The 22,894-nt window shown below is 35.9% G+C and overlaps 1 protein-coding gene across 3 annotated transcripts in view; it reads left to right on the plus strand.

Moving 5' to 3' along the window:
* The window catches only part of LOC145690134 (uncharacterized), a 171,836-nt gene that overhangs the window by 97,118 nt on the left and 51,824 nt on the right, over window positions 1–22,894 (plus strand). For all 3 annotated transcript variants that reach the window (XM_081764723.1, XM_081764726.1, XM_081764725.1), the window contains 3 exons: window positions 3,689–3,838; window positions 13,701–13,825; window positions 20,261–20,437. In XM_081764723.1, the coding sequence (XP_081620849.1) occupies window positions 3,689–3,838; window positions 13,701–13,825; window positions 20,261–20,437 (452 nt within the window). The remainder of the gene's footprint in view (window positions 1–3,688; window positions 3,839–13,700; window positions 13,826–20,260; window positions 20,438–22,894) is intronic.

Here is a 22,894-nt window from a genome sequence, read left to right on the forward strand (position 1 = left end):
TCCTACAAATCTCAATGGGACGTAGATCTGCAAAGTTTGAGGACTATAGAAGATGGGAAGGTCATATTGTGATTCTACACAGGACGTGCACAATTGCCTGTGTTATGGTCTTCAAAGGTATCGTGACCATTAGAAAATGTGTTTGAAAAACGTCAAATTTTCAATCTCTTGTTGTAATTTCCTCCCCATTTATTCAAAACACGTTATAATCATAATGGTCATAGTATTCGACAGTAAGATACTTTGCATGTGCATTGCCCTGCTCATCTCACTTCCATTATTACTATTGTAGAGGTCTCCAAAATTTGGATATTTGGAGCACTATAATGTCCTTACTTTCTAAGACAATATGAAATTTGTTTTATCAAGTTTTTGTTTACATGTAGATTTAAAATGTGTATTACATATATATATATATATATATATATATATATATATATATATATATATATATATATATATATATATATATATATATATATATATATATATATATATATATATATATATATATATATATATATTTGGTTCACGTTTGGGCCGAAGGGCATATGCGAATGGATAACATTTGAACTAACAGATTTAAAAAATAGTTGAAATTTTGTACTTTTTTAAATATTGGCAAGTGGAAATAGTTTGAAATACTCTGCAATATCATCAGATTAAAAATGTTGCCAACCCAATATAAAGTGCTTTTATGACATTACATCAGATTATTAGATATTTCAAATTTACATATTAAACGAAAACTTATAATACCACGTTTATTAATCAGTACTACCAATTAAGGACTTCAATATCACAAATACCCAGCTTTTGGATGTCTGTACAACAGTAGTAACACAAGTGAGACGGGTGTGCAAAGGACATTCAAAGTACCTTAATATTGAATACTAAGATCATGTTATGGCGTATTTCGAAAGATCAGGATCAAAATTGTAAGGAATTGAAAATTTGACTGTTTTCGAAATGTCTTATTTCGAATAAATGCTTATATAAATATCACATCAAATCACGTAGATCATAATGTCACTTATAATATGATATCTCAAACTATTCCAGAGATATGAAAAATATGAGTAGAGAATGATATATTGTGGTAAGCCCTGCAGTCCGTTATGACTAGCAAAAATTCCATGTGTCATCTATTAGTTGTCAGAGTTAATTATAACCATGGTACTTTTTTTCATAAATTTGAGAAGTAAATGAATCGGTAGAGCTGTAAAAATGAATATAAAATGAACAACAAAATGCATTTTCATGAGACAACAAGTCTAAGATTACACTAGGCAAATATGGGCGAGAGTAGAATTATTAGGTTTTCTCAAAAGACACCGTGTAACCGTGCTGCTGAAGTTTAACTTGATTTCTCTTAGTATCTTTCATCTATCTCTAAATAATTTTGATATTAAATTTGGCAGTCTTAGATGTACAAAGATCAGAGTATCAAAAATTTCCCGCTTTTAAAAACCAATGGATTACTCGAGATGGTAGTATCTGGAGTACATTCACACTTTCAATGGAATACAGTTCCATATGCACTGGGATAACACCCGTTTAAACTGTCTCTACAGTTATGTCCAATTTGTGGCAAAATGTGTCCAATTCTAGTGGTCCTTGGTGGCAATGTGGTTAGCACTCGAAACTTGCGGTTTCCGTACTCGAATTAAACTTAGTTCGTTTAACCGTTCAAGCGTATTTTTGTCTACAAAATTTATTTTATAATGTGCAGAAATACGGCGGTCCAAAGAACCAGGCTTAAATTCGCAATTTACTGACTGACGGGTGTCAAATTCAGCGACGATCTAATTCCAACTGATCACGAATCGAAGTCCAGATCGTGGTCCTTAACTTCGGTCGGTGTCGTTTTAGTTCTTCTTTTCCAAGCTTCCATCAGTTTGACGTTATTTCTTTCTTCTGTAATTCTCCTGTCGATGCGAAATACATTGCAACTCTATCCTTGGACTGGTATTCATGGCTTAAAAGCAGCATGTGACTGACAAAGTATATCAGGTCTGTTGACAGAGAGACGATGAAATTGCTTGTTACCAGATTAGGTCTGCATAATATTAAACTTGTAGTATTGTTTCCCTTTTATTGTCCTTAATAAAAGAATAGAGAAAAAATGATAAATATACATATTAATTAGGCTTTCAGCCTCCTGTATCGAGGTTGATTTTAACCTCATAAAATTTATTACACATTTTCATCGTCCTAAAGTTTATATGTATTGTTGCACAATTGCTTCCCTCTTTCGAACCATAGCTGTTCTATTCAAATGTGGTTAACCGTTTGCGACTAATAACACTTCGAAATCGGATGAAGATTTTAGAGACATTCTGTGTGCGAATATTAGCTCCCTTCCTCCTTTCGTTTACTTTGTAAATATAAAGTTTAGTTAATAGATAGCCTATAGAAAGTAATTTTTGTCCGTCTGGCTGCTCCTCCCGTCATCTACTCATGTCTATAATAATTACATGCGAAGCAGAAGTAAAGTTGTTCTAGCAGGACTTCACTCTCTGCTGTTGCTATTATCGATTGACAACAAGCGAGATTATCTATCAGATTTTGCAGTTGCTATCATTGTTGCAATTTCATATTTCTATAAAATTAGTTTTAAATATGCCTCATTCAGGTATGACGTATTTCCGCCAGTTCTTCCAATGTTATTTATTTTCGATGAGTTCCAAAGCAATGTGATACATATGGAACTTACAATTGTTAAATTTTCTATTGACCTATAATTATTATAATGAAAGAGAAAAATTGCGATTTTTTATTTAAATTTTCGTACAAAGAAACCTTAAAGCAGAAATGGATCAAAGATAGGGAGGGTAAGGGAATATGTCTGCATGAAAATACAGTGAAGTATACTTCCAGTTTATACTTTCTTTACCTTAGCACTAAATCAAAAATGCTACTTGGGAATCTTCCGCTTTCCCTGATAATGGAAAGTGATGAAATTACTTAACTCATCCTATAGCATTGAGTGAAAAATTGAACTCCGGGATTCGTAGCTTTGCATTACTTGAAAGATTGTTTTAGTGATCCAACAAACGCGGTGCGCCAAAGGCTTGCCCCTTTGTGAACGTAAATACTGATGCGAAAAATCGCAATATTGATAAGAGCCTCAGAGGGCAGCAATGACTCGGGGTAAGGCTTCTTTAGGCGCCGTTTGTGTATATAATTACTAATGCGAACCTCGGAAGGCAACGATAACTCGGGGGAAGGGCTCCGTTAGGCACGAGGGCATTATAAGTTTGTGAACATAGTTCGTAATGCGAACCGCTGAAGGTGGCGATAACTTCGGGATTGGGTGCCATAATTTCTGTATCATTTGAGGGAGAGGCGTTGAGGTATTGTGTTTCGTTATCATATATTCAAGTAAGGACCCTAGTAAAGTTATCTAGATCCTCGGAGTCCTAATCTAACTTTCGGGGGCCCAGGCCCCCCTCAGCTTCCGACGGTGGGCTTGTCTTGGGGTGTTTAAAAAATGCATAATATTCTTGATTCTGTAAAAGAAAAAAGAAACTTACTTATCTTTCCATTGGCCTACGCGTATGATAAATATGTAGAACAAAATAGGAAGGAACAAACATTAAGGGATCCATTATGTGATGTAGGTCTATTAGTATCATATTCGATTAAGTTTTTTTTTTCATATATTTAATAGTGAACTTCATTTCAGAATATGAATGAAATTCTTGAGGAAGCTAGTTCAAATATAGCTACATCTTTACAATCGAAGTTGGAGTCTTTAACTGAAACATTATCAGAACAGTGCACAATGATATGTGATGAAAATAACTTCGTAAACAATGAAGCCAGGTCAGATCAGGTAAGACACATATCATTTATCACATAATTTCTATAAGATTTTGAGACTTTTTTTTTAAAAAATGGATATAGTCAGTCTTTGTACTTTCATTCATGTGTGTAGTCTTGAACTGAAACTTGTAACATATTAAACAGTGACGCTGCAATTTGTCAAGGACTCTGCCTGATAAATCTGAGTGATGTGTATTCAATACATATTGTGGTGTACTTTTCTTTTGAGGTGAGATATTTAACTTTGTTAGCCATAACGTCATTAGCAAATGTAATTGAAATATCTTGGTAAGAGCATTGGCTAACCAAAATGCCTGTCACTGCTAAATAAGATACACCTTTAATTATAATGGAAACAAATTTAAATGATGTTAAAAGGATTGCTAGTACATTTAAAATGATTTATTGAAATATAGTGACAAATTAAATGTAGTTACAAAATTAATAATAACTAATTAAAAAGTGAAAGCTAGTTAATTTGAATATTTATGAATTAGATGGGAGACATTTCCTATTACATTGTAAGAATTTTGAACATTTCCTATTGAAAATTACAATTTAACATTTATCCAAATTATGGGATAAGTAGAAGGATAGTCACTTACAATATTATTCGGCAGAAGAGACCAGAAGATCCAACCTTTGATGGGCAGGAGAGATCCATCTCTATGTTCCGAACGATCGAGACTTCTTCAAAACAACTGCCTTGCTTCTCCACTGTACAAACTGAACCCCGAAGCAAATTTACGGCAGTCTTTTATATGAATCGTGTAACTGTGGTTAAATTCCTCTTAACCTATTTCTGTTGTCATAGAAGTCACGTAGCATAGAACAATATTTAGAATTTTACTGTTAGGTGGAGACTTCTGGTCTCTTCTAACTCAATGGGCATAGAGAAATAAATTAATCTCTGGTTTTTCCACCTGTATGAAAAATATTTAAAATATATCACTTTTTTTTCGACTGTGATTTTTTACCACATTACCCCTCCTAGAATAAATTCATCACACATTACTTTTCAATGTATGTTGTGATCACTATTTTTTTTTCGATTGTGTGCTGTTTTTTTCTTTTTTTGTTTAAAGTAAAAATAGCGTTACTTTCACTGATTCCTAAAGGAGTCACTTATTATACACACAGAAAAGAAAATTAAACACAAATTGATGCACTGTTCGTTTAATGCACATTTTTCTGTGAGAAAAAACACTGTTTACTAACCAGTCTCTTTGACTTCACTTTGGATAGGGTGTAAAGTTCGACGCATTTGATTATGAATGAGCCTTCTTCTTATAAAAAAAAAAAAAAAAAAAAAAAAAAAAAAAACCACACACACAGCAAATTCAATTCGCGATTGAGTATCCCAGCGAGTGTTCACTTGGTAGATAAGGTTAAAGCACAAAAGGGGCGACAGTTCTAGTGGTCAGTTATCGAAGTCCACTCCATGTTATTCCGTCGTTTACTTTTGTCACTTACTTATACTTATTAGTCACACTGATATATTGATCGTATTGTAAGAACATAGTCTCAACGAGTGTTTATAAGATGGGTCAGTGTTTTTAATCTTAAGATTAAGTGTTATTAATATAACACATTTGCATGGCTTCGTAACCGAGCTACGAAGATCTCTGTCCTACATTTTCACTGGATGAAAACCATGGACTTAGAAGCTGTGAGATGCACTGCAAAGCATTGTAGAACCCATAGTCTGTTAGCTGGCACTGCATCACGTCGTGAAGTACTTTGGGGAGCACAGTTATAAGCCTAAGATATTTCCAGTTCAAAAGGCTTTAATGCAGTTTCCTGGAGATATTGAGGACAGTTGGAGAACGAAACTGGGTTTCAATATAGTATTGATATGCAGCTTTGGGTAGTAACTCCGATGATTGCAGGCAGGTCTCCATGGAACAGTTCTGGATCAGCAGGATTCTCATAAGGTTGTCCTAGGATCAGCTTCTGGAGGTCACTGGTAGAAGTCCTTCTGCTTGTGATTTGTGACGTATTTTGGGTGTCTTGGTAGTTAAGATAGGATGAAGGAGGTGTGTCATAAACGGTAAAGAGAGGGAGAAAAGGTTTTTTTTTCCTTCATGCCAGTTATAGTTAATTCATAGGATGATGATCCGTATTACCAATAGAAAAAGCTCCCACATAATCATATTACTGAGACAATAGTCAATTAAATACGGGTAAAATAATGATAATGATGTCTCAAGAGAGATTCCCTTTTACTGAGAGAATGAGGAGAGAATGAAACTATGTCGATAGTAATAAAATAAGTTTTCCCTTATTAATTTCCCATAAATGAATATATTAATAGAGACATTCTATTCGAAACTATAAATATATATATATTAAACTTAAAACTAAGGCATATTTTATTATGCTAAAGGGGCATCTGTCCATCAAAATATATACAAAGTATAAAATATTGTAACTTTACTAAGGACACAGCTGACATAAGAGATCACAGTTATCAATATGCGGAGGTAGAAGATTGCTTGAAGAGTGGGTGGGCTACAGGTAAATACTTCGGTGAACAAGGGGGTGTGGGTTGGCGCGGAAGGTTTTTCATTTGTGAAATTGTTAAGATTTCGGAATTTTGTATAGGTGTTAAGGGAACAGGGGGTTCGCGTATAACACGCCTGTAAGTACGATAAATAATCACTGAAAGGTATACGAAAAATATTTACATTCTCCAGTTGTTAAGAATAAAGTTAGTTGCCATACTTGATGGAAACAATTATATTTGAACTGCATCAATATATTCAAGTGGCAAAGATTTCGTATTGAAATCTATCTTGAACGAAATAACTTTCACTTTTTCCGTTTTTCAGTGTATTCAACAAACAACTAAGGAATCCAGGTGTTTGGGCTTGGGGGAGGAAGGAATTCCCAGACCAGATGTTTTGACAACTCGCTCATTAAAATGAAAAGAAAAATACTCGCTCCTGATTGGTTGGCAAAAATGAAAGTTTTTTTTCGGGGTCTAAGCGCAGTGAGATACTTATTATCAGTAATGCAGGAACGTTTACTGTAAACATTTAAGAGATGGATTGGTTAAAAATAAAAGATGTTTCCCCCTTATTAGTGTGCGAGTGAGATATGTATCCTGTGCAATGAAAGTCGTGAACCTGTTAAATGCAATGGATGATTGATTGTGATATGTCGGTTCTTTTTTTTTTTTTTTTTTTTTTTAATCATGGAACGTGAGACAAGGTCGTTAGTTCTATGAGTTAAAGTTTTTGGTGTATTAACGAGTGTTGTGCTTCCAGAAGTTCCTATATTTCGTTTCAAATTGTACGTCAGGAGCTACGTCAGGAAAATAGTGCTTTAATCTAGTCTTAGAGATTGGTTGTATCTTTCCATCCATTTCTACATTGTAGGAGTTGTTGTCAATCTTCGAAACTAGACGGAATGGACCTAAATAATTCTGTCTGAAAGCAGCTGGTTCATTTGGTTTGCGATATGTATTTTTTACTAATACCATTTGGTTAGGTTGATACGTGGTTGGAACTTTCTTTGATTCGATTTTAGCCTTTAGATCGGTGAAAGCTTTATGTTTCTGGTAGTTGACTAATAATCGTAGCTCGTCTAGATGTAACAGGCGATCATGATTATCTGTATGTTGAATGGGAACTCTTAATAAATTATCAATAATCAGTCGAGGTTGGACGCCATACACGAGCTCAAACGGACTAGAACAGAATTTAGTATTGGGAGTTTGATTCGCGGAGGCAGTGGCTTGTGGTAAAAATAGGTGCCAATCTTCCTTGTTGTTTCTTGAAAGGAATTTTAGCGCATTCTGAACTTGTTGTATTTTCTGTTCCACTGCACCTAGCGAAAAGTGGCCTAAAGGTAAAGAATATTTCACTGAAATGTTCATGGACTGCAGAAATTCTTTTGTCTTCGCACTTGTGTGATTACTTGATTTGTCAAGTAAAATTACCGAAGGTACCCCATATGGTATTATTATTTGTTCCATTAGAAAAGATATGAACGTGTCTGACGTCATATCTTTCACCGGGTGGGTTATGCAAAAGGATGATGCCATATCAACAGCAACATATATGTATTGATGGTCTCCGGAAGTTGTTTTTGGAAATTTTCCACACGAATCAAGTACAAAGGTGTGAAAAAGACTTGTGGGTTGGTGCGTTTGGACGTGAAGATTATTCTGTTGGTAGTTTCTTTTGTTTTTGGCGCAATCTGGGCAGCTTCGTATCTTTTCATACAACCAATTTTTCATGTTACGTATGAAGTATTTAGATCTTAATATATAGTATGTCTTTAGGTACCCTGGATGTGTTAATTGATTAGCATGTACCTCTTGAAAAACAGTGTTTCTTAACACTTGCGGTACGCATACTAACAATCTAGGGGACGTGGTTGAATGCATTTTTCTGTATAAAAATGCCATCCATAAAAGTGAATTGCTTGCGCCAAAGATTGAACTGTGGGTGGCTTTGATCTTGTGCATGCAAAGTGTTTATGACCTTTGAAAAATAAGAATCTTGTCTTTGCAAACTAGCAATGTCTGTTTTGCTGTCCAATGCTAACAGACTTAAGGGGTGAACGTCAGGTTCAATGATTTCAAGATCTTCATCTTTAAAGGGTAGAGGGTTACGAAATAGCAGGTCACTGATACTATTTTGAGAACTTTTTACATGTGCTATAGAGAAGTTGAAAGAATTAATATACTCGAGCCAACGTATGTGCTTTGCTGAGAGGTTCTTTGTATTCTGGAGTGCCGATAACGATTTATTATCGGTTACTATAGTGAATTTAGCACCTAACAAGTATTTTCTTAATTTCACTAGCGAATAATATATGGCAAATAACTCTTGACTGTAAATAGGAAGAGGTTTGACGCGGGTAGGGTGACGCGCGCTAATGTAATGAACGGCATGCCAATCACTTTCATTTTCTCGTTTTTGCAACAGAACGCTTCCGATTCCAATACTTGAACTGTCACACGTGAGTAAATGTTGTGTGTTTTCTGTAGAAAATATTGTTAAAACTGGTTCTATTGTTAATAGTTCGCGTGCAGTTTCGAATGCATCTTGCATATGCTTGTCCCACTTAAGAGTTCGGGGGAACCTTTAAGAGCGTCATATAATGGTGCTAAGATGTTTGAAATGTTTACCAAGTAAGAGCGATAAAAATTAATTGTAGCAAGCCATGATTTTAATTGTTTAACAGTAGTAGGCCTAGGGATTTCCAATATGGCCTCTAGTTTAGCAGGATCCGGTCTGATCTGACCATTTGAGACTACATGTCCCAAAAATTTGGTAGAGGTAACACCGAATTCTGATTTTTTCAAATTAAAAAGAACAGAGTGAGCTTCAGCTTTTTCCAATACTTGCTTTAGGGTATCAAGAAGCTCTTCAAAGGAATCAGAGTGAAGAAGAAAATCATCTACGTAGATTAAAAGACGATTTCGCGGGATGTCTTTGAAAATTTCTTTTAAAATTCGTTGCAAACTTATGGACGCATTTACATGGCCCTGGGGATAGCGTTTTAAGCGAAACTGAGCATGTGGCAAATCAATATCACGAAGCGAAAATGCTGTTGCATCTCTGTCTTTTTCGTCTAACTCGATTTGGAAAAAAGATGAAGACATATCAATTGAACACATGAACCTTGAGTTCGAAAGATGGTCTAAAACATCATTCATAGGAGTGATCGGTTCTGCTATAGATACACAGTGTTGTGACAATTTTCTCAAATCCAGGACTAGCCGTATATCATCCTTAGAATTCGGTTTTAACACAGCAATCGCGTTATTTCTGTAAGGGCTATTGGCAGGTTCTAATATTCCTTGGTCGAGAAGCTCCAAGACCTTCTGTTTGACTTTCGGTCTAAGGCGGTGAGGCACCGTAAAAGGTACAACCTGAAATGGGGTACGGTTTACTAAATCCAGTGAAGCAGAATAATTCGTGATTTTTGTAAAGTCTTCTTTACTCCATTTGAAAGCACATACATGACTGAGTAAGATATCTAGTATTTGTTTTTGTTGATCGTCACTAAGTTTATTATTTAGTTTAAATTTGGTGGGGTCTACAAGGTGTTTGATTTTTTCGTGCCTTTCTTTTTTCTGTGACTCTATTTGATCTGGAGTAAGATCATACAATTTAGTGACAATATTAACCTGTTGAGTTTGATATTCGCTATTGAAAGGAATGCCAGAGACAATAACAGTACCCTTCTTAAAATGCTGAGCGTGGTCAGTGGGGTTGACAAGGGGGATAGCGGGGAAAGCAGCGTTGACTACTGTGTGAACAGTGTAACACGATTTCATATTTTTGTGAATGGGAGAATTGAGGTAAAACTCTCTGACGTCACCTTTCATAGGTAGACTTAGTTCAAGAATAGAAACGCTGTGAGGAGGAACCGTTACTGGCCTGGCAACTTCGAAAAGGTAGTTGCGGGTGGCTGGAATGTTAGCGGAAACGAATTTAGAAACCGTAACCTGAATATTGTCATAGTGTTGCGAAGGTGGTTTTTTCCCAAAACGTTTCAAGATTAGCTCATTTTTAGTATAATCTAACTTTGCAGAATGTTGGTTTAAGAACGGGTTCCCTATTATTATAGGCATTTGTGCTGATGGAGAAACACGAAAAAGTACGCTGAATTGTTTATGTCCTATAAAGATAGGAAGTGTAATAGTTTTGAGTAACCGAACTGGCGTATTAGAAATTCCATGTAGAGTTGTGGATAAATTAAAACAATGGGAGTTTGGTGGCAAAGCTGATAAAGGTATAATATTACATTCTGCTCCCGTATCCAAAAGAAAATGATGTTGTTTCTCACCTATTATGCCTTTAATAAACGTTAACTGACGCTTCTTAATCAAGGGGGTACGCACCTGACTGCAATTTGGCTGGGATGGTCGTGGGATGATCGAGTCCCGGTGAATATCGTTCGTTTTTACGTTATCTAAATCATTAACCCCGTTGCTACTCTTGGTTTGGGGAGTCACAGTTGACGAAGTCACTGCGTTAAAGGACGAATTTCTGTTAGTGGTTATATACTTATTGTATTGGGGTTTAAGGTTCGAACTAGGTGCGCTGCCAGCATTATCTATACAAACGTTACGTGAGGCGGGCACCGCGTCACATTGTTGTAGACGCTGGTTTGAATCAGGCACAGTGTTAACAGTGTTACTGGGCAGCCTACTACTGCTAGAGATTGGCCATTCTACCCCGTGCGGAGGTTCTGGCTGGGAAACCTCCGTTTGATTTATTAGTTTTTTTGATTGTCTGGGGGGAAGGTAGCAAAGGGTGATGAGGTGGATTGATTAGCTACAAACGGACTAGCATACGGATTGAGTGCTGAGGGAGAGAAATTTGGAAATTGGTAGGGAAAAAATGCTGGATACATCATCGGAGGTACGTTAGAAAACATTGAAGAATATTGACTTCGGTTATTGTGCTTTCTAGAAACTTTTGAACGAGAATTCCTGAATTGTTGTTTTCCGTTATGGGAATTTTGTTTCTGGGTACCATTCTTAGAATTGGAAGTATCTTTGTTATTAGACTGATGGCACGAACAATCCTTCGATTTAGAGCGGGACCGTGAGTGGTCATAACAACCATTTTGTGTATTGCTATGGGAATGAGTACATTCCCGACATTCGGAGAAAGAATTTTTTCTTTCCCTGCGTTCTTTACTAAACTGTCTATCACGACTAGGAGACCGTGAAAAATTTCCTTTAGAACATTTGTGATCATAAAAATGTTCTGATTTGCTATTATAAGACAGATCTCTGCCTTTTTGTGGAGGAACCGAAGAAAAGTGAGGGTGGGCGTCTGCAAACGCCACTGTGTGCGGGGTGCTTTGACTGTTACAATATGTGTTCATCTGAACCTGTAGATTTTCTAATTTAGAGATTATGTTATTCAACGCATCGTCTTGTGACGTATTAGGCGTGGTGATGGAAGACTGTGGAGGGGTAGGTAATGAAGAGAGACGTCTTTGAGCTAAGCAATCTGCCCTTTGGCGAATTTCAGCTGCGGTAACCAATTGATCGAAATTATTAATGGTTTGTTGGGAAAAGTCAAGGATATAAGTAGGTAACATATTGGTAATTGTGTCCTGTAAAAAATCTGAAAATGCAGGTTGGGGATCAAGCTGCTGACAGATATTTTTTTCCGTATATGCAATGTAAAAGAGATTCGCCGTTCTGTTGATAACAGCTTCTGTAATTCTCAATGTCAGATAATGGTGCGGTATTTGGTCCAAATTGTTTCAAAAAAGCGGATTTTAAATCATTCCAAGTTAATGTTGCATGAGACGGCTTTGAATGATACCAGAACTTTGGCACGTCACTTAAACATAACGGAAAAATAGTGCGACGTTTAGTATCGTCCCAATTAGAGATTGCTGCAATTCTTTCAAAATTCGCCAGAAAGCGATCGGCGCGTTCAGTTTGTTGACCCGAGAATATAGCAAGGGAAGAGGGAGGGGGGATTGACCCATTTGATGAAGCGGAATTTTCTTGAGACATGTTCCTCGTATTCGCTCTAGTGCGGCGAGGTCTTGACATAACAAAACTCGCACAATAATGTGAAAACTAAGTCTATTGGTACACAAACCATAAATAACACAACACAATTAAACTGGCATGAGAATAATGTACAAAAAATGGAAAAATGCATTTGCAATTGATCAAAGGAAATGTAAGAGATTCTTAGCATGTCATATATCGCCTAGAGAGCCATGTGGTGTACTTTTCTATTGCGGTGAGTTATTTAACTTTGTTAGCCATAACGTCATTAGCAAATGTAATTGAAATATCTTGGTAAGAGCATTGGCTAACCAAAATGCCTGTCACTGCTAAATAAGATACACCTTTAATTATAATGGAAACAAATTTAAATGATGTTAAAAGGATTGCTAGTACATTTAAAATGATTTATTGAAATATAATGACAAATTAAATGTAGTTACAAAATTAATAACTAATTAAAAAGTGAAAGCTAGTTAATTTGAATATTTATGAATTAGATGGGAGACATTTCCTATTACATGGTAAGAATTTTGAACATTTCCTATTGAAAATTACAATTTAACATTTATCCAAATTATGGGATAGTCACTTATAATATTATTCGGCAGAAGAGACCAGAAGATCCAACCTTTGATGGGCAGGAGAGATCCATCTCTATGTTCCGAACGATCGAGACTTCTTCAAAACAACTGCCTTGCTTCTCCACTGTACAAACTGAACCCCGAAGCAAATTTACGGCAGTCTTTTATATGAATCGTGTAACTGTGGTTAAATTCCTCTTAACCTATTTCTGTTGTGACCCACTCACCTACAGAAGTCACGTAGCATAGAACAATATTTAGAATTTTACTGTTAGGTGGAGACTTCTGGTCTCTTCTAACTCAATGGGCATAGAGAAATAAATTAATCTCTGGTTTTTCCACCTGTGTGAAAAATATTTAAAATATATCACTTTTTTTTCGACTGTCATTTTTTACCACAATATTCTCTAATAGCTAGTTCTAGCTTTCTGGAACTGAGTGCCCTACTTCTTAACTCAGAAATTTCATATTTGCTCTCAAGATAAGATCAGATCAGATCTTACGATGTAATAGTAAAAATCATATCTATTAGATAGGCCTTGTTTTTAAGATTTTGTTCCATTCATATAACAAGTTGATTATAACATATTGTTGGGATATTATTTGTAATGTATTGCTTTTGTATAAAATCCAGTTAACAAAAACAACAACTGTATAAAATGCAGTTTTTATTTGTAATGTATCGCTTTTGTATAAAACCCGGTTAACAACAACAACAACTACTACTACTACTACTACTTCTTCTTCTTCTTCCTATTGTTATTATTTATTTGTTTATTATTTAGATCAGAGATCTTTCGGAGAAATTCAGAATAGATGTTAAAAAGGCATGTCAAGTTGAGTTGTCAGAGTTGAAATCAAAGTATGCATGGATTAGAAATTCCAATGTGACTTACATAAAGTCACTCAAGTAAGTAAAAAATTTAGTATGATTTATTTATTTTTCATTATTCACCTTTTCATTTCATTTGTTGCTTCAAAATATTTTGGCATACAGTGACTAGCAGAATTATTCGGACACTATAGTGTTTGAACAAAAGATTGGATTTATTTCAAAGAAAAAGCAAATGTAAATAATATGCTATCATTTTCTCTGACATCCAACAAACATAAACAATTTTAGACTTCGAAAATAAAATAACTTAACAATCAATGTAAAGTAGTGAGATCAAAACAAACACAATACGAATTCGGATGTTGCAAAATTATTCGGACACCTGATCAGAAATCACACTTAACGAGTAAAAAATATAAAACTCAATATCTAGTAGGCAGTCCTTTCTGCTTAAGAACTGCATGTAGTCTATTTGACATACCAGTCACAAGTTTGCGAGTGTATGCAACAATAATCCTGACCTATTCTTGACGAAACACGTCCTTCAGATGCGCTTTCGAGGTTATGCATATTTTTCGAACTTGTTTCTCTAGTTTATCACACATTTCGAACTTGTTTGTCTAGTTTATAACACATTTCGAACTTGTTTCTCTAGTTTATCCCACAAATGGTCAATGGGGTTCATATCTGGAGACTGGAGAGGGGAATGGAATGTCTTTGGGCAATTGTATAGTAACCACAGTTTTACAATATGAGCTGTGTTTCGGGTAGAATTTCAATGCATCTAATATCCCCATTTTTCTGCCTTCTTTAAATTATATTTGAGAATTTGCAGGTAGAAGTGTTTCTTCATTGACTGTTCAATGAACACCAACTTATCTACTCTAGACGCTGACATGCAGCCCCATACCATTACGCTCCCTCCTTCGTATTTTACTGACGGCTGCAAATTTTGTTCCTACAGCTTGGTATTGTTTCTTCTGCACACCATTACCTTCCCATCAGAACAGAAGATATTGAACTTACTTCCATCAGAAAAAATCACGTAGTTCCACCAGTTGGCACCCATATACTGGTATTATTTCGCAAAACTCGTCTTTTCTTCCTGTTTGTTTTGTTGATATGAGGCTTTCTGCATGCTACGCGGCCATGAAAACTAGTTCTTCTCAGGACTCTTCTAATTGTATCGGGACTCACGTCGATCCCCATTTATATTCCAACCTCGTCAGCGATTTTTGAAGCTGATTGATTCTTTTTTACTGATCCTTTCGTTGATCCTTGATTCGTTGACCCTTTTTTACTTTCCGGACTATTGCGGATTCCCGTCTCTCCGAAAATGTCTTTTTGGACGTTCCGTGTTAGGGAGGAAATCAACTCTATCTTCAACCTTGTATCGCTTGATAATATCACATACTGTACTTTTTTCATTTGCGACATCTCTGCAATTTTTCCTTTTTCATAATGAAAAATTGCTATTTGCCGCTTTTCAAATGTCGCGTTCTTTCCTCTTTGACCCATTGTTTGTGTTGACAACGAGTTGCTGTATCTTACTGCCACGATAACGACTGCAGTACTTAACACAACCCTCAACACTAGCACCACTTCTCATAGTGCTCACATTATCTCAGAGATGTCGTACTGTCCGAATAATTTTGCTGGGGAAAATTTGGGTATGGTTTTCATTGCGATTAATTATATCCGTACTGTTGACAGCAACTACACGCTTCATTGTGTTTTTCAGGTATGCGTATTTAGCTCCTTTTTCTTATGTATTGTTGTGTACAAAATATGTTTTCATTTCGGAGCCATAGCCCGTTATATGTATTTCATTGGATCTGTCCGAATAATTCTGCTAGTCACTGTACATATCAAAAGGTTACTACTGGAATTGGAGACCAGTACGTTATTACCCAGTCTAATTACGGCATAAAACATAATTAATGACTTAATGCTGTAAGAAATAAAAATAGAACATGTTGTGGTTTACTTTCAGCATTAGTTTAATCATGTTAGAGATATATTAGTATATACATGTATACCATTTTTATAAAATATATATATATATATATATATATATATATATATATATATATATATATATATATATATATATATATATATATATATATATACAGGGTGCATCATTTATAATGTCCAACCATGATAACGGGGAAAGCAAAAGATGATGAAAAGCGAAACTTTGCACGAAGCAACTATAAGGAGGTTGACATCTTTGCACGTATTAAACAGAAGCACCCAACAAACCGTGTTGCCAACCCAATATAAAGTTTTTTTTTTTCAAATGGCACTACGTGAGTTTATCACATATTTCAAATCAACATGTCAAACGAAAACTAAAAATACCACATTTATTATTCAGAGTTGCAAACTAAGGATGTTATAGTATTACAACATCCAAAGTTTGTAAACTTCTTTTCCCTATACACCACAACGGAGATAGACAGGATAATGTACATCGGAAATACCTTAATGTTGGATACCATGGTCATGATATGACTTTTTTCGAATGAATAGGAACGAAGTTACAAGAGCTTGATTTTTTTTAAAAAGCTTTTATTTCGAAAACATGCTTAGATAAGTATAATATCTAGTTACTTGTATGGTTTGCGATTGGCAAAAAAAAAAAAAAAAAAGTCATTTTGCCGTTTTACAGCACTTCGATATCTCAAACCGTTCCGGAGATATGATAAACATTACTGAAGTTCGCAACATTTCTTAAATCATGTAATTGTGAGAACTTGTTGTAATTACAGCTACTAAAAGCTATTGCCGTAATGCTGTAAAAGAGAAGAGAAACAATAATTTTTTAAAAATATTTTCCACAAATATGCCATTTTCAGCAGTGTTGTGAACAGTATCAATGTTTGTCATATCTCCGGAACGGTTTGAGAAGTGCTGTAAACGGGAAAATGGTCTGCTTGTCAATTACAAACCATACAAGTAACTAAATATGATACTTATCTAAGGATGTTTTCGAAATAAAATTTTTCTTAAAAAAAAAATTCAAGCCCTTGTAACTTTTTTCCGATTCACAACCATGGTATCCAATGCTAAGATACTTTTAATGTACATCATGCTGTCCATCTCCGTTGTGATGTACAGTGATAAGGGCTTCCAAACTTTCTATGTTTGTGGTATTATAACATCCTTATTTTGCAACACTGAATAATAAATGTGGTATTTTAAGTTTTCGTTTGACATGCTGATTTGAGATACGAAATACTGTGACGTAGTGTCATTTGAAATACTATAACTTTATATTTGGTTGGCAACACTGTTTGGTAGGTGTTTCTGTGCAAATATGTCAACTCCTTATAGTTGGTTCGTGCAAAACTTCGCTTTTCTCCCTCTTCTAGTTCCTCCGTTATCACGATTGGACATTAAAAATGATGCACCCTATATCTAGAGAAAAGGATACAAATATGGAATATTTGGGTTCGATCCCAGCCCCCGCCAAGTGAACTTTGTGGTGGACAAACACCGTATGCGTGGGTTTTCTCGGGGTTCTTCCGTTTCCTCCCACTTTCTTCATTCCACCACTTCATTCATCACTCATCATCACCGTCTCCTTTAGCCTAATCGGCATAAGCGTGGGACGTAAAACTAAAGATTTCATTTCATTTTTACAAATATGGAATAGTACTACTAATATGGACCAACCTATAGTGGATGTATGGTGCTGCCGCGTAGGGATGATAGGTGCAGACTGTTATAGATCTATGGATATTACGCCACACCTGAGCAGAAAGTGTTAGACGAAAGAACTTGTGTGATGCAGCTGTTGATAGTTTTTTTCTGGTTTCTGAGTTTTCTGTAAGTACTGTAAGTTTTCAGTGGAGTAAATTTTATTCTTAAGAGTCTTCATCCCGGCGAAATTAAAATACCGCTAATTTTACAGTAATCATGTGATATCTTCAAATAGATAAAATATAATTGAAATATGGAACAAGAGCGCCCTAGACAATATTATTTTGCGTGAGGTACCGTTATCGCAAGTCACCTAGTGGCTTTCCGTTTTCAGCTGTTTAAAAACGCGAAAATAAATGCCGATTTTCGAAATGGCTCGAAATCGAAAGCAGATAAGTGAGTCGTGATAACGGTTTCTCATGTAAAATAATATTGTCTAGGGCGCTCTTGTTCCACATTTCGATTATATTTTATCTATTTGAAGATATCACATGATTACTGTAAAATTAGCGGTATTTTAATTTCGCCGGGATGAAGACTCTTAAAGAAGTTCAATGGTTGTCATTTTGCATTCTGAATTACAGCAAATGTCAACAATCATTTTCGTAAAAATCATAAAAGAGTTGAAGTGTTTTGTACATTGCTGCAACATATGACATTCCAAGAAGGTGAGGATACATATATGCAGTGGCGTATTTACGATTTTGTTTCGGGAGGGGCTTTGCTAACTTTCGGGGGGCTTTGCCTGGAAATGTGAAAATTTGCAAGATATTTCATTTACTTTACTATACTAAGTAAGATTTCGGGGGGGCTTAAGCCCGGAAGCCACCCCCCTAAATACGCCACTGCATATATGGAATACCAATAGGGTGATAAATATGGAATAGTATTCCATAATTGTATCTCTCAAGATTTTCTTTTATTTTTCCTTTTTGTTTGTATCTTACAAACATGCCTCTATCCAGAAAGAAAAACTGTCACAACTTTTTCACAATCTAATTCTGAGAACAATTTACCCACGCTCATTTTAATAGGTCTAAAACTAGATGTCTGATTCGTCCTGAGGAAATAATGTAAGTTCAAAATCCTAGAAAGCAGTTCGGCAGCAGAGGAAGAAAAACAAAAGCAGCTGCAATTTTGACATCTTCACCATTTAAGAATGCTCTTCAGCAGCAGAAGAAAAGAAGCCCAACAGACAAACAGAAAGAGAAAACCATGATCATGAACAATCAGGGCCGTGGCGTGGACGGGGCAATTGGGGCGATTGCCCTGGGCGCCGCGACCATGGGGGCGCCGGGACGACAAATCAACAAAATTCATGGAATTCAGATTAAGTTGATAAATTATTTTAAAAAATAATGTTAGATATGATCAGGCCACGGCTAAGTAAAATTTATTTATTTCATAAGGTCAACATAACAGGCTTAACCCTAGGAACACCAGGGGGGGGGGGGCTCTGAGGCCCACACTCATTAGTTTTTAATGTAAGCCAAAATACCTTGGTGCTCCTAGAGTTTTAATGCCCAGTTATACTGTCGTGTAGATAATTATCTATCATACACTATTATACAAACGCAAATATGTGTCGTAAATATATGTATTTTTGGATAGCCAACATATTAGTTCCTAAGTGAAGTCTCGACCCGACTACGGTAGGTCCCATAGTTTTGGAGTTATGGATCTTTAAAGTTCATTTTTTCATGTTTTCGGCAGCCTATAACTCCGAAAGGAAGCATTTGTGCACCCAGGTTGGTCTATATTTTTGTCTTATCTTGGTGTCAAGGAATCACCTCCCAAACGTTGTCGGTGTTGTTTTGAAACACCCTCTATATTATATTTACTCTGTCTGTCCGTGTGTCCGTCCGGGAAAAAACAAAATCTGGAGAACTGCTTGATGGATTATCATCAGTTTTGGTCAGGTTTTGGAGGGTCAAAGGTAAGGAATCTAGTTCGTTGATGAAGGTGGTGTATCCAGTTGTTCCGTTAAAATGTATTCATATTAGAGACCTGCACCTATTCGGCCCGAGCCCAATCCAGCCCGAACCTACCTAGGCCCTGCCCAGCCCGGGCCCGAAAAGTTTTGGAGATTTTCGGCCCGAGCCCGGCCCGGCCCGATAAGTTTTTCAAAATTCTTGGCCCGGGCCCGATAAACTTTAAAATTTTGGCCCGACCCCGGCCCGATAAATTTTTAAAAAAATTAGCTCGAACCCGAATCTTTCTCAAAATTTAGTACTAAATTTGACCTAACCCTCAGAAACATTTTCTAAACTCTGGTTCACAACCTGACGCTTGCCTCCCGAATGGTACCATTGCCTCCTAGAACTTTGCCCGGCCCGGCCCGAGGGAATAACAGTGTCGGCCCGCCCAAGCCCGGCCCGGCCCAAAGAAATAACAGAGTCGGCCCGCCCAAGCCCGGCCCGTGCAGGTCTCTAATTCATATATGGGAGTTAATTATGGATATCATCTTTGGTTGATATTCTACCAGCAGGGTTAGGATAATGCTCAGGATACAAATTACTAATCTGTTCGTGGAATATAACGCCAAGATGAAACTAAATACCGTTATAACCTGACAAATCTAAAGACTTGAATATTTTCTATTTTCAAATGATAATTCATTTTACTAAGTTTTGAATGGAGAATGGTAAGGGGAAATGGAAAAAAATGCAATTTTTATGTTATATACATTGTAACAAACCAAACACATTCATAATGGTTTACAATGTAACACTGATATTGTTCCTGCCTATTAATCTTAATTACAAAATTGTTAATAGATTACTTTCTTCAATTTTTACAAAGGCTCTTCTCTGAAGGAGGTACATATAATGTTGAACAAGTGCAAATGTATATAACGCTGTTGGAGAAATTTTCCAAGAAAATAAGCGCTGAAGATACTAAATTCTCAAAAGCTATTTCTAGTCTGGAGCATACTTATAGTGCACGTGGGAAGTCCATATCTTCAAAGATTAAAGACAAGTAAGTAATTTTATATATTTAATTACACAAAATGTATTACTCATGTTTATAATTGTTCTGTCCTGTTTTAATCAACACTCGGAGAAAAATAAATATCCCGCGAAATATAACACATAGATTAGAAGAAAGAGGTAAAAGCGGTTAAATATTTTACTTCATGGGAAACACGTAGACACCAAAAGTAAAGGCCAGTGACGTACATGGATGGGGGATCCAGGTTTTAACATCTCGCTTCAACACGATATGAAAAATCATACATTTACCGCATTAAGATATGCACAAAAACTCTGAAAATATATTAACTGGAGAGTTTGATCTCCCCTCGATGAAATTCTGGGTACGCCATGGGTCAAGGCTTCTACAAACTTGACGCTTTATATTTTCGAGTGTGATATGGTTCGCAAATGAATGATCTATAGCTTAACCTCTTGCGTTCCAGATGTCATTTTCCTAGGAGTGTGCTATAATATCAGATTTTCATTTACTACTAAAAGATTGTCTAGAGCTAGACGGTCATATAAGTCATAGGTATCGTGCAAGCGCGAGGATAACATTCACATTACTTATTTTTTTAAAAAAAATGCATTGTGGAATATTCGGACTGAAAAAGGAAATTTTTATGTTCTGAAGTAATTTTATACTGCTTCAGGCTGGCAATACTGACCGGAGATCAAAGACAAAGTTTTTTTCTTTTTCCGACCTCGAAATATGATATCGAAGTTGAGAATTGTTTATCGTCAAAATAAACGCATATGTGTCGTAATTGAACACATGTGTTGCCAATTGTTTATCGTCAAAACAAACATATGGCTCCCTTAGGCCTATCATCTCCTGAGACAAAACATTCTTTTCTTTTTTGTCAGTAAGGTGTTGACACCTAAGTGGAAATAGTAGAACCAACTCTTACCTTGCATCCATTAAAAAATTTCATCATCTCCAGGATTGGTACGACCTTTAATAAAGGACACGTTTTCATGACATCTCCATGGATGTCAGTGGAACGCAAGGTGTTAATCTGCAGACGTATTGATAAGAAAAGATCGAACCATGTTGTATCAGAAAAGATCATTAAATTTATCAAAAAGTTAAGGATAGTGTAATAATAGGAGATTCTGTTTTCTAGATGCAGAAGGGAAATAGACGGCACCTAGTTGTCTTAGGTGAAACACAGACGCATGTGTCACTCTTTCTTTTTCAATGACTAATGTCTCATCGACTTTATTTCGATCTTATTTTTACTTCGCAAAATTCCAAGATATAGCACTTCTGCCTAAATCACCCTGTCTAAAGACAAAGAGAACATAGTACGAAGTAACGTTAATATTTATATAGGTGCTGGCAAAGTTACTAGGGTTGCCAACTGGCCGGTTTTTCACCGGTCTAGCCGGAAATATTGCTGTTATTTTGATTAAAACCGGTGACCGGTCCAAATTTCTTACTAGCCTTTATGACCTTTTTTTTTCTAATTTGTACCTACTTCGAAGCATTTCATCTGATTCGAAGTATAGATTTTAAAAAATAACTTTCATTCTGTAAATCCAAAACCGTTACCTTTCACCATCTACACAATCATTAATATATTTTGTTCAACTGTTTAGATAATTATAAAGAGATGACAGGAACTGTATCAGAGAAAATTTGAAATTTTCTTGTAAGGAATTTTATACATTTATTGAGAATAAAAAAGGACTTCTTAAAGCAATTCCTGTAGTTAAAGTATAGCTTAAAAGAATAAATTTCATTTTCCAAATCCAAAATTGTCACGTAAAAATTAATATACTTTTGTTCATCTGTTTCGATAACTTTAAAGAAATGGCAGTTACTGGTGAATACAATAAAATTATCAATGCCGATTTCAGTTTCTCATTTACAGTACAATGTATCTATTAAGCTTATTCAGGGGTGCCCACAAGGGGGGGGGCTATGACGCAAAGTGCGTCATCGAAATATTTGGGGGGGCTAAAAATCTGTATAAATATGTTTGAGGGAGTGTAAAAATTAATCGAAAAGAAGATTTTTTTCATGGAAGAACACCTACGGGTAGACAATTGGGGGGGGTGCGTCATGGACATAAGGGGGGGTGGGCACCACTGGCTTATTAATGAATGTACTAAGGATATGCAGAATACAGGTGCTAATGCGCTTTTGTTCACGATAGTACATTTCCTTGCCATGGATGGGTCCGAACAAAGATACTTCACACTTAGACCTATTATCATAGGAAATTTTGACGGGGTGCCGATTTTTTTATTTTCCAGAGTTGGCAACCCTAAAAGTTACGAAAGTGAGGGAACATGGGATCTGCAGGATTGATCCTACTTTTTTTTTAAATTAGAAGGTAGTCGAAAATAAGAACAAATTACTTTTGTTCCAAATTTTAACATGTTTATCAGAAACAAAAAACAAACAATTCAAGAAATATAGGCGGAAGCCAGCAACCGAAGTTTGGTCTTCTGC

The sequence above is a fragment of the Thermobia domestica genome, chromosome 7 (assembly GCF_964235325.1).
Source record: "Thermobia domestica chromosome 7, izTheDome1.hap1.1, whole genome shotgun sequence".
In the NCBI taxonomy this organism is placed as follows: domain Eukaryota; kingdom Metazoa; phylum Arthropoda; class Insecta; order Zygentoma; family Lepismatidae; genus Thermobia; species Thermobia domestica.